Raw genomic sequence first — 18,051 nt, 5'->3', positions numbered from 1 at the left:
TTTATAGTTTGAGTAATATAATATATGTTTTAATTATTTTCTCGTGTTACAGGCAACACTCTGTATAGGTATGTAATGATTCAATTTAAAAACAGACATTTTAAGTGCCAGTTGGTGCTTTTAAGACTTCTATTATGAAATTAAGACAGATGAACTGAACGTATGTCACCTATTTCGGGAAAATATTTGCGTGAAAATATTCACGTGAGAAACGTAGCAGTTATTAAAAAAATACCTAAATGGCGCACGCTAAATTCAGAACAAAGCTCCATTTACACGAAAGTATGAAATTTTTTGCGACAATCGGCCAGTCATTGTGTTAATCTCTGTCGCTTCGTGTAACCTGATAATCTTCTGGCTTTATGTGTCCATTTTACTGTCCAGTCTGAACCTTACTACCCGGTAATAGAGATTAGAATCGAACGCCGTGAACGATACAGCCGTTGCCGAGCAGATTAACAAGCTCATTCCATATAATTGCTTAATGTCTATTCTGTTCTGATTACAATCAATCTCACTTTTTAACCGACTTCCAAATCTAAAAGGAGGAGGTTATCAATTCGGTTGTATGTTTATTTTTATTTTTATTTTTTTTATTTTTTTTTTTATTTTTTTTATTTTTTTTATGTTTGTTACTCCATATCTCCGTCATTACTGGACCGATTTTGAAAATTATTTTTTTGATTGTATGTATATGCATACAGATTGGTCCCGTTTTTGTCAAAACCCAGTTCTGATGATGGGATCCATGAGGAATCGAGGGAACTCCTCAAATCTTAAAGGCACACATATAGTGATTTTTGTATTTTTATCAACAAATCAGGCATATACATTCAAAAAAGTGACATTTGATGAAGGTGAACTGCTGATGATGATCAGAACGGAACTCTTCAACGATGCATAGCACACGTTTGACGATTTGTCCTCTTCGTTATGTTTGTTAAGCAAGTTAAGTTTTTAAGCTACATTTTTGTCAAGCTCGAGTGCTGATGATGGGATCCATGAGGAATCGAGGGAACTCCTCAAATCTTAAAGGCATGCGTATAGAGATTTTTGTATTTTCATCAACAAATCAAGCATATACATAAAAAAAAGTGACATTTGATGAAGTGGAACTGCTGATGATGATCAGAGCAGAACTCTTCAACGACGCATAGTTCACGTTTGGCGATTTGTCCTCTTCGTTATGTTTGTTAAGCAAGGTAAGTTTTTAAGCCACAATTTTGTCAAGCTCGAGTTCTGATGATGGGATCCACGAGGAATCGAGGGAACTCCTCCAATCTTAAAGGCATGCGTATAGAGATTTTTGTATTTTCATCAGAAAATCGAGCATTTTCATTAAAAACTGTCGCATTTGATGAAGTGGAACTGCTGATGGTGATCATAACGGAACTCTTCAACGACGCATAGCTCGCATTTGGCGATTTGTCCTTTTCGTTATGTTTGTTAAGCAAGTTAGGTTTTTAGGCACATTTATGTCAATCTCAAGTCCTGAACATGGTATCCATGAGGAATCGAGGGAACTTCTCAAATCTTAAAGGCATCCGTATAGAATTTTATATATTTTCATCAGAAAATCAAGCATTTACATTAAAAACTGTGGCATTTGATGAAGTGGAACTGCTGATGATGATCAGAACAGACACACACATACACACAGAACAGACATACACGTTTTGTGATTTTCAATTTCGATTTTGACTTGGACTGGGCCCCGGACTCCGGACTCGGACCCGTACTCGGACTCGGACCCAGACCCGGAAAACCACTATGATACCTAAACTAAATCAACCACTATGATTACCATAAAATGTATACATATTACCAAATAAAGTATAAGCACCGTTAAGTGGGTTAGGCTAGTAGTTAGAGAAGTCGGTTTTTTTCTATTAAAGATTATATATATTTATTTTTCAGGAGATTGTCTCTGATGAGTAAAATTTTATTTTATTATATTTATTTGGAAAGCAAACAGAAATAAGTGAGCAGGAGATTACGTTTACAATGACACACTAAGGACATTCACTTATTTCCCTAACAGCTCTCACCAAGACATGTACAATAGAAATATACTACACTTAACTGCTCTTAAGGTAACATCAGTTAATTTGAAGCTTAATACATCAGTTAACTCTAAGTTCGAATATACATATATACTTGGTTCTACATCATGTAGATCTACAGGCATATTTTACGTAAGTAATTATGCATATACATTATGAATATACATCTCACAGCATAATAATCAAAAGGTTGCCGTTGTACACTAAATGATTATTAACATTGGAGAATTTATATAAAAATAAAGGTCTTTCTAGAGCTATCCTGTGATTCAGAACAGCACTAATACTTTTACCACCCATTGACGTTAACGTCACATGATTTCCTAATGTTTCCGATAAGATTTGTCGGTATATTCTTCAGATCTTTGCGTTAGCTGATTGATAAACAATGTCGTACCTTGACATTGATGGAAACCATATTGTAATAAAAAAGATTAATGTAAAATCGAACTTCGAACACTGTCGTATCAATACGGAACACTGTATTATCTTTGCTTATATAAAAGTAGTAAATCGATTTAATTATGACGTTAGACTGAAGATCTAAAGGAAACTTTTTTTATGATATCCAAGACAAACGAGCAGACGAACCGTCTGATGGTAAGTAATTACCGTTGTCAATAGACACCTGCAACACCGGAGGTTGTAAATGCGTTACCGGTCTTTAAGATGGGAGTACGCTCATTTCTTGAAGAATTGAAACTATTGAAAGACGTCAAACTTCATCAAAAATCGTAAAACATTCAAATAGGGGAGACACATCATTACATACCAATACATACATGTATGTTGTTCGAAGAAAACGCCGCCAGACAGCCAGACTAACTCAAACATGGCATGAGGCATACAGTGAGTCATACGGTTAGGGTAATTCAATAGGTATTAGGCGCAGGCTGTCGTGGCACCGGTATGTAGGGTACTAGCGACCCGCCCCGGCTTCGCACGGGTTAACATTGTTGTTAACTTAACAAATTATACATAAACCTTCCTCTTGAATCACTCTATCTATTAAAAAAACCGCATCAAAATCCGTTGCGTAGTTTTAAAGATCTAAGCATACAGACAGACAGACAGACAGGAAAGCGACTTTGTTTTATACTACATATGTAGTGATATCAACAACGAATTAATTTTTGTTGTTATTCTGTTGAAATTCTATAATTATTCTAAAGAGAACCACAATTAAGGGATATTAAAAAAAAATGGCAGGATCAGAGGGCTGGGCTGACAGGTTAGAAAAGCTTTAGGTACCTACTATTTTTAACGTATTATTATGAAGTGTGTTACAGGAATATACGAAGAATAACATCGAAATTTATATCTAACGAAACTGTTTCCTCTATATGTGCAGTTTCAGAAAAATTACTTATTTTTACATGTTAACCTGTTTGTCAGGTGACTCAAATAAAACGCTGTGACTAATAATGAGCTCATACCTTATTTTATTTTTTTGTGACGTATTCATAAATAAAGACAATTCAACAATTGCATACACCTTTAAATTATCTTAGACTAGCGGCCCGCCCCGGCTTCGCGCGGGTTAACAAATTATACATAAACCTTCCTCTTGAATCACTCTATCTATTAAAAAACCGTTCAAAAATTAAAATCCGTTGCGTAGTTTTACATAGGGACAGATAGACAGCGGGAAGCGACTTTGTTTTATACTAAGTATGTAGTATGTAGTGATTTTGTAAGCATTGTTCTACGCAAATCCACGAAGCTAGAAGGGGAATTTATTTTGAACCCGACAGCAGTAAACAAGTGTTACTACAAGTAAATAATAAAATATGTATTAAAATTAATACACCGGAGAATAGCAGTTACAAAATACTGCGGTTATCATTAGACCACATGAATGCTTACAAAAACGTATTAACAGGCAATCTCTGAACACATACAGACTAAAAACTAACAAAACCTCATATGACGGTATGAATTTTATTCAAAATGTAAACTTCTGCCGCTTGAAATAAAGCTGTATTTCAAAAGGCGAGTAAAAAATATACGAACTTTGTAAATGTTACCTCCGTTACGCTCCAAGCAATCAAGTGGCGCCCTAAACCTTTAGGCAATATATCTCTTTATGTACCTAGCTCACGGTCATAAACAAATATACAGCTTTACACCTTATATCATTGCAATAAGGTGTGGCTGTGTATACATGTTTATGACTAGATTGGTTAATAGCAATCTGCCCGAAATAGCTTAAAGGTGTCGTAAAGGCAGGTAATACGACGAGCCGAGACAGTGTTTATCGTGACGGTAATGTATGACGCATTGGGACAGATGTGGATGTGACGCAAAGATTCTCGTGCTAGAGAAATAATTGTGATTGTTGTTACGTTTGCAACACATAATAATAAGTTCTAAGTTAAAAAGCGACTGGTTACAATGTTTCTTTTAAGCATTATGTACTAAGAAAAGTAACAACTGCATACTCTCGCTAACTCGGTACCACCTGAGATGATCCAGTTAGAAGGTCGAATCATACTGTTCTACCTTAGAGGTGGCCAGGGGGCGCCATAAGCCTTCAGTATGAAGTGCATATACTTGGAAAAAATTCGACCTATGCCGCTGTGGCCCGGTGGCCGAGTGGCAACAGGCACCTGCCGCGATAGCAGAGGACGCTGGTTCGATTCCAGCCTGGGGCACTGGAGGCTTGGGTAACTTTTTCTTAGTATATGACATTTATTTCGACTACATATTTGTTTAGTTTGATTAGTTGGCATTGTTTTCATAACCCAATTTCAAAAACAGTTGCAGAAGCAAACGAATAGGTATTTACTTAGTGTAAATAACCAGAGGAGCATTTCCTTATAGAAGTAATCTGTGAATAAACAATGCTATTGTTGAAGCAAAGTTTAAGTTTTATTTACTCAAGAATCCCCCGGCAAATACTGCATTATTTGTCTTTTCAATGTAAGTAAGTTGATGCCTAGTTTCGAGTTCAAATTTAATAGTCAATAGTCAAAATAGTCAATAGTCAAAATATACTTTATTCATGTAGGCCTAGCAACAAGCACTTATGAATCGTAACATACTTATAAATTATCTTAAGCTAATTATCAGAGCAATTTATTGATGTTATTATTCCATAAGAATATTGGATTATTATACATAATTTCTATTGAAACTTCGGATTTTATTTATTTTAGTGGTACATTACAATGTTATACTCGTACATTCACAATAAAACTCAACCTACTTAATTGAATTTGAGTTCATTGGTATCGTCTTGCTTGTTGAGTAGTAGTCTAATATATAACTGTATAAAAATGCAAAGGCTAGTATAAAAATTATTTATTTCTTGAAAATGATTTTTTTTTATTAACACGAAGGACGAATAACAAGAATTCATTCGATCATTTGTCGTAACGGAAACCGGACTTGATCGAGCCGACCGCATATCCGTTCAAAGCCACCCTCATTGCTCGTATGATAAGAATAAATATATCCTAGGATATATTATATATACTCAAAAATATGCCCCATTTTCATTTAATTACCTTTATCACTCGAATCGAATATTAGGCAAAAGCGATTGAGTGTTTGTTGATTTTAAAACAATTGGACGCGCTAAAACATGTTTGATATTTTTTGTTTAAGGACTTCCGTAAAGTTTTCAAAAACAATTGAATGTATCTGATAGTATGTATGTATCTAATAGGAAACAGCCCTAATCCACGACCAACGAAGAGCGTGCATAACAAATGTCCAGGACAGCTGATTTATCGCATCGGAAACGGAGCGGAGAGCGTCTGGACGCGATCGACCCGTCACTTATCCGGTGTCTACCGTCATAGCTAGTCTGACAAGAATAAATTGTTCTAAATTATTCTCATCGCTGTATTAACAGATCTAGGTTAGAATGTGTCTCATCTAGACTTGGAAAATTAAAAATGTCATCGCTCGTTTGACGAGTATAATGTGCCTTATATCATCTCATCGTTGGGCTAACAGCTAGGTTCAAATATATCCGATTTGACTTGTGAACTGACACTTACAAGTCTTACAACTGTTATTTAACATGAATAAAGTGCCTTAAAATTTATACCTTTTCAACATTGTTTTAACAGACTAAGGTTTAACATTTCCTGACCTGTTAGAAACAATTAAATCGTTAATACAAATCTTCTTATCGCGTATTTATATTGGTAAGGAATTATAATTTCTTATACCGTTGCTTAAAAAATGCTACTTTGGTAATAAGCATTAGCGTTGTTTTAATTAAAAGCATTTCTATATGCAAATAAACCGTTAGGTAATACTTCCTTATACTTGTGTTAATTTAAGTATTAAAACCAACCAATACATATCTACAATACTTTCAATATATTACAGGTAATTATGTAACAATACGAGGCATTAATATAATTTTTTGATAACTAAATTGGCTCAACGTTACAAGGGCTTTTTCTACAGGGCTCTAAAAAGGGGCAACCAAGTCAAAGGGTGATGGTTACCGAATAAACGATGACTGGTACTTTATTGTAGACCAATTGATTTGCCCGCTTCAGAAGACTATTTTCTAAAGTAATAAAATCCACACGCCTTTGCACAGCCACAAAATATTCCTTTGATAATAAATCAAAGCACAAACAACCAGATTCCATTATTTTCAAATACTTGAGACCAACTACCTCAATGTTTTTACATTAGAAAGTAGATTTTCTGATTTGGAATTTGGCATAAATATTTATTTTGTGGCTTGCTAAGCTGCAGGAGTTCTCAACCAGTAAACTTGCTCCCGAGGGGCGTAGCGAAGCACGGAGCGCATGAAAGATCATTTATCACGCGAAAAAGGTTGCGATGCCCTGTTATGTTAAAAATGAACTTACACTTTCAATGATCAGCTGCTTTTCCTGCAGTTGCGACTCCTGCTGGCGCAGCGTGGCTCGCTGCTTCTCTGCGGTGCTGCTCAGCCGGGACAGTACTTCCTGGTCATGCTCGCGGGCGGGGGAGGGCGGGGCGCTGCTGCCTGCACAAATATAACCCAATTAAGACTTGCCTAAAACCCCTGAGTCTATGCTTGCGTGCCTCGGTTAGAAATGTCATGGGAGACAATACGAAGGGCGGTGCAATGATGAATGAGTTAATTACAACGACTACTTTAAACAGAGTATGAGAAGAGAGGCGAGGCGTCTTTCTGAGAAGGTACATTAATAAACGCAGAATACTGGGCAATCTTCAGCTGCCGTCAGATTAAGTAGGCTATGGCAACAGCTTAAGGTTCCGTCACACAGGCGCGTTTTCCGGACGGGGCGTGAGCGGGGCGCGCCGCTTTTACATATAAACGCTCACGCCCCGCCCAGAAAACACGCCTGTGTGACGGGAACTTTATCAAACATGTGAAACTAAATTAAAATCAACTTAGACTTCGTATTTAATATCATGTCCTAATTACTGATCATCGCCAATTCTTAGGATTAGTTGTCAAGCGGACCCCAGGCTCCCATGAGCCGTGGCAAAATGCCGGGATACCGCGAAGACACGGATTTAGAGTTAATAAACTGGATCGAGTACATTGACCAAAAAGTGTGTCCACATGAGAAGTCAAACTAGAGCCCTGCATCTCGTTCTAATTAGGGTGACCATAAGACATCTGTATGTGGGATATTAGGATAACATGGAATATATCAGTAGGGTGTGTCATTTTCTAAATAAAGTGAAATTTTAAGTGGTCAGGTTTTTTTTTTCATTTGTAGTCGGCCTCTTTCGCACTCACTCATGGTATGTTCATAAGGGTAGGCTTCCCTTTTGTCCACTTCAGCTTTTTTTAAGTGTAAGCGTCATTGAAGATCTGTTTAGCAAATATGACGTTTTTTTTAAAGTTGGTGCCTTTTTTCTATTGACGGAAATGTGTCCTACCCTACCTATAAAGAATTGATGTCATATATCAGTTTGACACACCTAACAAAATATTATGTATAAATGAGAGTCTGTAATGTTTAAGGAGTTAAGCACTTTGGTTTTAAATTTTGGCAATTGAAGGGATGTTTACAAAAACAACATACCTGACTACACTGGTTGACACCTGAAACGATTAACAATGTTCTTAAAAAAGTGTCAACCGGTCTAAGCAGTTATGTTGTTTTTGTAAACATCCCTTCAATTATTCTACAACAAATCTTAAATTAAACATGCCGAAATAAAGACATAAGGTACCTATTATGTTAAACTTACTTTTACATTACCTACGTTAATAATAAGAATTCTGTGAGACCGATTCAAAACGTGCCGACATCATAGTCACCCTAATGAGTTTGACAATGTTGTCTTGTATTTTTATAGTAAAATGTAATAATTGTGGCTTTCTTGTGAAACAATATTCCACAATTAGCAATTATTTCACTCCAACAACCTTTAACACAACATTTCTTCACAATTTTTAAGAAATTTCGCATTCACGTGTTTTGAAGAAATGTCATCAAGTTGGGGATACCAATTAATATTTAAAGTTACTACAAATTCTACCATACTAACATTTAGTTTTTTTTTGCTGTGTATGCGCTTGGTTTAATTAGTTAATAATATTGGCATCATAATTATTTACAAATTACTTAAAAGATATCGGAACTGTAGTCTGAATATAGCACTAAAATTGTATAAGAAGGTAATTAAATTCAGTAGTTTATTGATATAATTTCTACCACAATGGTATCTTTTTAACATTGGCAACATGTGCGAGTGAGACACAGGGCTCGGGTTTTTCTATCTCAAGTGGACCATTTTCTCTAGTCTGGTACGAACAACTTTCTGTCTCGGTGATAAGGTTCAAATTAGTATGGCAAAAAAAGTGACAACTCGCTCCAGTTTAAAAAATATAACTTCATGCGCGAAGATGATGAAGTATTGATCATCGCTCTTACTCCAACACATGCTCTTTAGTAAGTTTGCTTTCATGAGATAGGAATGCGGCATTCTTGTACGGTTACTCTGTACCAAGCTACAACATACCGGCGCTAGAGCATGACATTCGCTCCACGTGGATTTACTCATCGTATCATTAAGTAATCATTCGCTAACAAAATTTTAACACTGATAATATCACAGATTCTATTTAGTAATAATTACCATAATGGACGCGTGGTCTGGAACACTGGCGTGTTTATAAAAAGTCATATAGTGTTTAGCAACGTTTACGACATATGCCTGTTTAAAATTTAGGTAGAGTAATAGGTGTAGGGTTATTCTCAAAGTTATTACTTGGACAACGCAAATATGGACTTTCATTGTCAAAAATAAGGTTCATGATCGCGAATGACTAAGGCTAGACTAGATTGGCAAGATTTAAGCAGAAATAATGTTATTGCTAAATACTGGTGCGCTGGGTATGGTTATTATAGTAAATAGAGAAAAGTAGGCCATCTTAGTTCCTCGTTTTATGACTTTTTTTAATCTACAGGCGGCACTGACTGACGCGAAATCTATGAATGTTGAAACTATTACCAATGCGACCACGTACTGAAAGCTAATGGAAACGGTTCCGCAAGGTATATTTTTAACTTAAGGTGGTTCGACTAGGTTACTCAAAGCTTAACCCTCGCTAGATGGTGCCACTTTCGCAAAATTTCATGTTTAATTTTTTTATGGAATGGTCTTGGTATTTGTATACTTAAAAGTATGTTTAGCGAACTCTTTAAGTAAATATTGAACTATTAAAATAAACATTGAATACTTCATTATGCAAAAACCAGCCTTTAAAGTCGACGGAGTGTTGCTGTCATGCTTTTTCCTACTATAACTCACACATGCAAACAGTGTTTCCGTGATGCTTATAGTAGACAATTTCACACAACGTAAGTATACTGCAATAGCGTTACGGTATGTTCGTGAAAATACGTGCAAGAGGATTGGGGTTCAAGACTGGTGCGAGTAGGTAATTTCTTTTTGTTTATTTTTGTCCTTTTTGTGTTATCTTACCTTTAAACGAGCAATTATTATATATTTATTTATTTATATATTTGGATGATATCAGAAACGGCTCTAACGATTTCGATGAAATTTGCTATAAGGGGTTTGATCTCTTAGCTAGGTCTGATCTGGGAGAAAACGCGCATTTTTGGGTTTTTATATGTTTTCTGAGCTTTGGTCGGTCTCCCAGATATTCAATCTCTTCTTCCTCGCGTGGGGTCCGCTTGGCAACTAATCCCAGAATTGGCATGGGCACTAGTTTTTACGAAAGCGACTGCCCTGACCTTCCAACCCAGAGAGTAAACTTATTGGGATTAGTCCGGTTTCCTCACATTGGTTTCTTTCACCGAAAAATAGGTATCGGTATATAAATAGGTTCCGGTAAATAGGTATCAAATGATATTTCGTACAAAAGTTCCGAAAAATCATTGGTACGACGGTACGAGCAGGGGTTAGAACCCGCGACCTCCGGATTGCAAGTCGCACGCTCTTTCCGCTAGGCCACCAGCGCTTCCCCCAGATATTCAGTATCATCATCAATCATCATCACTATCACTACATAGTATAAAACAAAGTCGCTTTTCTGTCTGTCTGTCTGTATGCTTAGATCTTTAAAACTACGCAACGGATTTTGATGCGGTTTTTTTTAATAGATAGAGTGATTCAAGAGGGAGGTTTATGTATAATTTGTTAACCCGTGCGAAGCCGGGGCGGGTAGCTATTATCAATAAATTACATTATCAACGTTTTCAAAAAAAAAATCAGTACCTGATTTTCACAGATTATGATCTTTTTGGGTTCTTCCAACTCAGAATCACTAGCATATTCTTATTGAATCCTGAAGCTAATATAAAAACTATGTCCCAAATATTTGTATAGAAGTTTTAGTTTCCGCTACGTCACGCAGGCTGGGAAACATTTTTGATACTTAAGGCTTGGCCAGACTCAGATCGCGACGCAGCGCCGCGTCCGCGCCGCGCGACCGCGGCACATGCTAACAGGTTACCGACGTCAAACAGACTGCGTCCCGCCGGTATCACGCCCCGCTTCTGTCGCGCCCCGCGCCGCGCGGCCCCTTGCGTCCGCGCAGCGCTGCGCCGCGCGGACGCGGCGGGACGCGGCGGGCCGCCGCGTCGCGCTGGGTCACATCAGTCGGATCGGACGTTAGGCAGCGAGCGGTGGCGCGCGGCCGCGCCGCGTTCCCGCGCGGCCGCGCCGCGTTCGCGCGCGCGATGAGGGCGTGTTGAGAGCGCGGTCCGCGCGCGCCCTGTTTGAACAGTCATCGCGTCGGCAACACGCGGCGCTGCGTCGCGCTCTGTGTCTGGCCAAGCCTTTAGTAGAATAAGCCCAAGGAAGTCCAGTTTGTAAGTGTCAGGTATCAGTTTTTTTTAAAGCGCTAATAGTTTGTTCTACAAGTAAAGCAATCCCTTACTGCCCAGCCTCTAATAAAGTAGTAGGTAATTGTAAAATAAAATAAAAGGAAAACATTTTTTTTTTAATTCAAGTACCTACAGTACATTTTTTATATTTGTTATCCGTAGTAATCCCTGTACCTGAAAGAAATATAATATCATGAATCATGATAGAAAAAAATATCTAATGTAATAGGAAGAAAGATGATGCAACAATATGGATTCTAATAAAGTTATAATCAAGTTATAATTTACATACCTGGTAGTAACTAGTAATAATTCTGTTTTTCATTCATAGACAAAATTCCATTATTTTCAACCACAGGAAATTTTATACATTTCTTTTTTATTGCTGTGAGGATGTCCTGATTGTAAAAATCAAAGAGATTAGGTAGAGTATAATTTCTAATTATCTTTGTAAAAATTAAACGAATACGCTTAGCCCATACTTAATCCATCGATTTTTGAAAATAAGAAAAATTAAATAAAAATAAAAAACACAACACGAAATTTAGGTGTAAAAAAAATACAAAAAGTTATGTCCCAGCATACAATGACTGGGGTTTGAACCGGGGACCTTCCGTTTGTAAGCAAAAAAGCGACTGTTTACAAAACGCGCCATGATACTTCTTAGCTAAGCTGACGAACTTCGGGAACTTATTCAACAAAATCGGGTAGGTCAACAAAATTGCGCTAAACATCACGGCACTTCAAATTCACGCCGTGGTCAGCCCGGCAACGTCGGAAATGGTATGGCAACGTCGCAAATGTATCCGTACACGACATTTGTGACGCACACATACGTAAAATTGATGAAAAGTTAACTATGCTTTTTGCATGATTTCTGTATGAAACATTGTTTTCCTATTCATTTAGCGAAAATGAATATTCGAAAGAAGATAAATGCGGAAATATTTATGTAGTAATAGTGTGCAGTTACTTAATGAAAGTCGATTGAATTTTGTATGAAAATCGAACCACCTTGGAATATTTATTGTAGATTTGTAGGAGATGGGACACTTGAGGATTGAAGGAAGTAAATCTAAATATAAATCATTGGGAGTTGTAAATCCCATAATGGGGTCATAGCGTAATTCTATCTCATTCAAATTTGTCACTGTCTAAAAGGCACAAAAGTGGAATGTCTTTTAGAGATGACTAAGCCAAATAGGGCAAATAGAACTCTTATTAACTACGGTACTGGACCGGGTGAGAAACGAAGTATAAAAAGCATATGAATTGTGGGCACTGAGCAGGGTACATAGCTACCTACTAATGTAACTAATGTAGAAAGTTTACTTCGCTCAAAATTTAGGTACGTTTTGTTTTTGTCTATTTCTCACTGCACCCACCTTGACGCTTTTCTGTTTCGCCCTATAGTTGACTGGTACAAAATGCCTATAGCGTCATTAAGTCCGCCGGTTGTACTGTTGACGTTTCTACTACTACTACTACTTTTTTTTTCCTAACCTATTTGAGTGTCCCATTGATAGGCAAAGGCCTCTCCCCTTGATTTCCACGACTCCCGATTTGGTGTTTCCTCTGGCCAGTTGTTCAGAAAGCTGTCCAGGTCGTCCCGCCATCTCCGTTTGAGCCTGCCCCGTCCACGTCCCTCTACCGGCATCCACTTGGTGGCTAAGCTAGCCCACCTCTCCGGATGCATGGGGTAGACGTGACCTACTACTACTAAATAATACTAGAGTTTGAATGAATGAACTTACCATCACCAGGAGCATTGATGGTCCGCCTGAGCCTCTTGTTCTCATCCTGGAGCCGAGACACGGCCGTCACGAGGTCCGCGGACTCCGTCCGCCATTGCTCCTCTATCGCTTCTATTTCCTGTGGCAAAAGAAACAATTTTCAATGGCAATGGCAATTAAATTCGCGTAAGACCTCGGTGCATTGATAAGTTTATCGATGCGCAAGGTAAATATATGCACGAAATATTGGTCAAGGACATCGGGCGTTTGGTGTTTGACCTAAAATATAATTGGAATTTAATTATACCTTCGATGATTGGATTTTGCGAAAAAGCTACCAGTGTATTTACACTTAAGTACGAGTAGTATGTACTTTTATTTGTCACAATAAACCGTAGAGTTAAATAATTATGTAAATTTCAATCCGTATAAATCCGTGATCCGTGACAATACATTGCAATGAGCTTGCATTACCAATAATGTCATCAATCACCTCCTGTCAACAACCTACACTACAAACAATTGTTTATTTTCATAATCGTTTATTTATTTATTATCTTGTATAGTTAGTACCTGACACCTTAACCTACCGTAACAAATTAACTAATCAATACCTAAAGCGTAATTTAAAAATGAACCGCACAAAATCTCTTCGTAAATGCAAATAATATTAAATGTTACCATACAATTATTGTACCCGATAGCATGTTGGTAATTGACTTTCGCTGTATTTATTGCATGTTTTTCACACATGACATGCATCACATCATAGACGTATCTATGAATGAGACAGTATTGCATGCATGTATATTACCTGTGAATTAACCATGCTTAGAGAACTGTTTTATTATCCACGACGGCAAATGACGGAAATAAAATATTAATGTCTAGGGACTGTAGTGAGTAGAGGTTTGCCTATTATACATATGTAACTACCTAGTTACATATGTATAATAGGTACCTACCTATTTACTTATTTAGTCACATAGTGAAATCTCAGAGCTGAAAAACGCACCGCAAAAAAGATGTGATAAAATCACACAATGTTCTTCTTTCTACATCACAAATTCTGATCTAAAGTAAGATAACAGAATATTAAGATGAACAGCTTTAAAAATAATTCATGTGAATGTATGAATGACCTTCACTGTTTCGGTAACATTATGCAAAATGAATGGCTAAGTTAAAAAAAAGCGTATAAGTCCGTCCCTAGAAGGTAGTTACGGCCTTTTAAATCGATAGAACAGGTTGTGGATTACTTTTTTTGCAAGTAAAAGAGGAAAAACAGGTGTTGTAACGATTTAAGTTACGGGTGTGTTACGGGTGTGTGGCGTGGCGTGAGTGACGCGGTTGTCGGTAATGAAAACAACTGCAGGTTTTGTGATAAAAACCAATGGTCCAATGGTTAACAAATTAAAGAATCTAATCACATATCGCGTAACATGATAGAAACGCCGCTATCTGTCAGAATGCTCCCATTCTTTAGTTTTATTTATTTTTGTTAATTGTTTACTGTGTGTATTAATTACCATACCATTTCATTCTTAGTCATAGCATTAACATTATGATTGAATCTCTCGTGACCTCTAAAGAACATTCCCAGATTGTGAATGTTATTTAATTAAATCATAAATTACGTAATAGATAATTTGATAATCTAATGTTTAAGGAATTGTTGCTCATTTGTAAAGTTGTATCAATTAAGTTGATATCATAGTAATCACTGATAGGTGTGTAATTTACCTCAAAAGATAGCTTTAATTAGAAAAAGGTGATATATGAATGATGTTCAAATGTTAAGTATTCCTTAATTTAATCAAGTACCAAGTTTATATTACCTTATTATTGATAGTGCATGAAGTGAAAGTCTATAGATTACACAACTCTTTATATGACTTAAGAACATTTACCTTTCTAAAACTGACATGAGACTTAGACTTCCAACTAAGCAAAGATTGTCTCGTATTAATAATCTTTTCTCTCCTTCAAATTAACTCTTAATGATTCGTGACATGTTAAGCCCTGTCTCCATATCGCGCGGCAAACTATCGAACATTGGCCGCGCGATATGGAGACGGGGCTTTATACAAACAATTGAACGTCTTCCTCCTGCCCTTATCCCACATTATGTGTGGTCGGCACACCATGTTTTTCTCTTCTATTCTCCTCTACCTTGCATCGCCTCAGCACTCACTCCTTTCTTTCTCATATCCTCTTTCACACAATACATTCTAATTGGGCACAAGGACCATTCCATGAACCTTATTTCTTTCCATTCCATTGTAACATTTCAAGTCGATGATTATTTTACTGAGCATTTTTCACATGGATGTGAATTGTGAAGTGACAGAAAAATATACTCCTCTACTTACAAATCTTCTTAACAATTAAATTCGCTTGCATGGGGAAGTGCTAGACAGTATTGTGCGATGCTTCATAAACATTGCCTCGAGTTTGACGTGTAGTTTAAGCATTATTGCATTAATTCAATCATAGGTATATAATTGTAAACTGTTGGGCTAAAATGATTGCACTGTGATCAAATGAGCACTTTAACCAAATTAATAAATGTTAAGATAATATAGATATGAAAAAATAGTTATTATAGATATATATTATTACAACTTTGAATGTGTGTTTTGATCTAGGAATGGCAAGAACCACTTGTTGAAGTCTCCCGATTATAAAATGGATTATTATTAAATATACTCAATGTTGCAAATACATTAGTTTTTACCTAGAACCTTTGATCACACTTGTGTTTTGTTAACACAGTAAACAAATACAACTTGTCAACAAACCTTCACATTAGCATAGAACTACATTTACAATCACAAAAACTATTCATACCGTTCAGTACGATGCTTAACTCATTGTTATACCAAATTGAAGGCAATTATTGTCCGCAACTATACCGCGGTTATATCAATGTCGCGCAATACTAGCTTCCACTGCCTTCTATTGCTAAGTATACTTATACTTTTGCAACTGCACCTAGTGCAAGTGACGAAACGTCTACCGTTCGAACGCGCTACTGACCACTGCACGCACTATTCAATCACCAATTTACTTAGCAGTGACCTCTAACACCTACCTTTTCGAAGCGTTGTCTGTATTCAGCCTTCTCAATCTTGTCATTTTCGAGCTGAGATATCTTGGCCGTGAGCTCCTGTAACGCCTGGTTCTCTTTCTCGTTCCTCACCGCCAGGTTCTCCAGCAACTCCAGGGCATTAATCACCTTCGGTAACAAGGCTGTCACTGCGTCAGCCCCGTATTTCTCTATAATAATCTCGCATTCCTTCCCGATATCCGATGCCAGGTCATATACGTCGACGACAGTAACTTCGTCGTCGAACTCCGTCATTTTGGCGGAAAAGCGCCTGTGGTACGGCATCGAAATCACCTTGTTTTCACTTCACAGCACCGCATAAAGGTAAACGTCCGAATAATTCACATAAAGCTATCCACTTTTCGCAAATGCGCCATCATTACTGAAACGTCAAATTTTGCTCAATGGTAGGGAGGCGCCGTTCCGTTACACACAATTGATAACGTTATAACTGGTTAATAACGCGTTTAAACTAGTTACTATGCAATAACGTATTAAATAAAAATCTATTCTTTATATATTTTTAGATAATGTTTATTACAATTATTACATAACTTAAATAGTCGTTAAGATTTATTATTGTATGATTATTTAAGTACTGTGCATCGGCAGTAAAAACGAGACAAACTACGCACATCTCTTTCACTCATGCTTACAAGACTAATGAGCAAAGACGATGACCGATGTGCGACGGCAATGCCTTCCCATCGTCAACAGTATTATTTTAAAATAATATAGCATTGTATTGTGGTAATTAATAAACATGTAAAACAAAAAACTAGTCAACTGAAAATCAAAACTTGTATTAAGTAGATCTACCTACATTAGGTACATTCTAATATTTGAATTTTTGTTGTAGCTAGTGGCAAAAATTGTGTTTATTTTTTGTATTTATTTAACATATTTATCACTTTTTTTGATTAGGTAGGGCGAGTAGATGGGTGAATAGCTGCACAAATATATAGGTTCGTGTTATTTATTATTAATAATAATAATCTATGTATCTACGCCTAATAAAGCCAGTTGAACTCTAATAAATTATTAACTTTATTGGAACAAACATTTCAGTCAAATACACGTAACACTCATTGTAAGAGTTTTTTTTTGTTTTGATAAATATTTAATGTCGGTGTCAACATAATTTGAGAAGGCGTTTATTTAGCCACATAGAAATAGAGAGCAAATATACTTATGGCTCCTTAGTAAGCAACAACTTACTGAAAATTTCAAAATAAAACCAAAAAGGTACTAATATTATAGTCAGCAAAGTCCCTATCTGATAAAGAGCCGGCCGACATATGTTACTTACAATTTTCAGTGTTGTTAAAATATCGATTATTAGCCTCCGCCACGCGCGAAGCAACAGTTGGTGTTCGTAAACAGGCGCGAACGAACGCGCTACTTTCCCGCGCTGTGTAAACAATATTTTTTAATTTAGTTTTTTATTCGGAATGAATTTACAAAGCAAAGCCAATAAGTTTGTGTGCCCCAACGACCGGCAGTTGTCACTGCGCGCCAAGTAAGTTGATGAAAATTTGAAACGTGTCAAGTTTTCCAGATGATCCGAGTTTTGTTTGTTTTCCGTGAAATAGATAAAGTTTGGAGGAACTTGTTATTGAGACGCTTTATTCTGCACAATAGTGCTCTCGTCCGTTTGTACTTATTTTCTTTCTTATTGTTTTCTGTACTTTGAAAGAGTTCGGTCGCAGAACTTTTATTTCTTACAACGGTAATAATTATTATTATTATTTCTATCGCTAGAAAACAGCAACCATATTGATTTGAATTTTAATCTAGTTTGATAAAAAGATATATTACAAAAGTATTTTTTCATCTACATCTAAAGAAGT

General features: G+C 36.7%; 2 protein-coding genes across 2 annotated transcripts in view; one reads left to right on the top strand and one right to left on the bottom strand.

Moving 5' to 3' along the window:
* The window catches only part of LOC134657007 (RILP-like protein homolog), a 30,213-nt gene extending 13,618 nt beyond the window's left edge, over positions 1-16,595 (bottom strand). Inside the window, exons 1-3 of the mRNA XM_063512575.1 lie at positions 16,187-16,595; positions 13,114-13,231; positions 6,905-7,044 (exon numbers count right to left, since the gene is read on the bottom strand). Coding sequence (XP_063368645.1) covers positions 6,905-7,044; positions 13,114-13,231; positions 16,187-16,486 — 558 coding nt within the window. The 5' untranslated portion in view covers positions 16,487-16,595. The remainder of the gene's footprint in view (positions 1-6,904; positions 7,045-13,113; positions 13,232-16,186) is intronic.
* Positions 16,596-17,557: 962 nt separating this feature from the next.
* Positions 17,558-18,051, top strand: part of LOC134656887 (rabphilin-3A) — a 66,764-nt gene continuing 66,270 nt past the window's right edge. The window contains exon 1 of the mRNA XM_063512428.1: positions 17,558-17,720. Within this exon, the coding sequence (XP_063368498.1) occupies positions 17,653-17,720 (68 nt within the window). The 5' untranslated portion in view covers positions 17,558-17,652. The remainder of the gene's footprint in view (positions 17,721-18,051) is intronic.

This window comes from Cydia amplana, chromosome 19 (assembly GCF_948474715.1).
Source record: "Cydia amplana chromosome 19, ilCydAmpl1.1, whole genome shotgun sequence".
NCBI lineage: Eukaryota > Metazoa > Arthropoda > Insecta > Lepidoptera > Tortricidae > Cydia > Cydia amplana.
The sequence above is the reverse complement of the archived record's forward strand: the minus strand, read 5'-3'. Positions and strand labels throughout refer to the sequence as shown.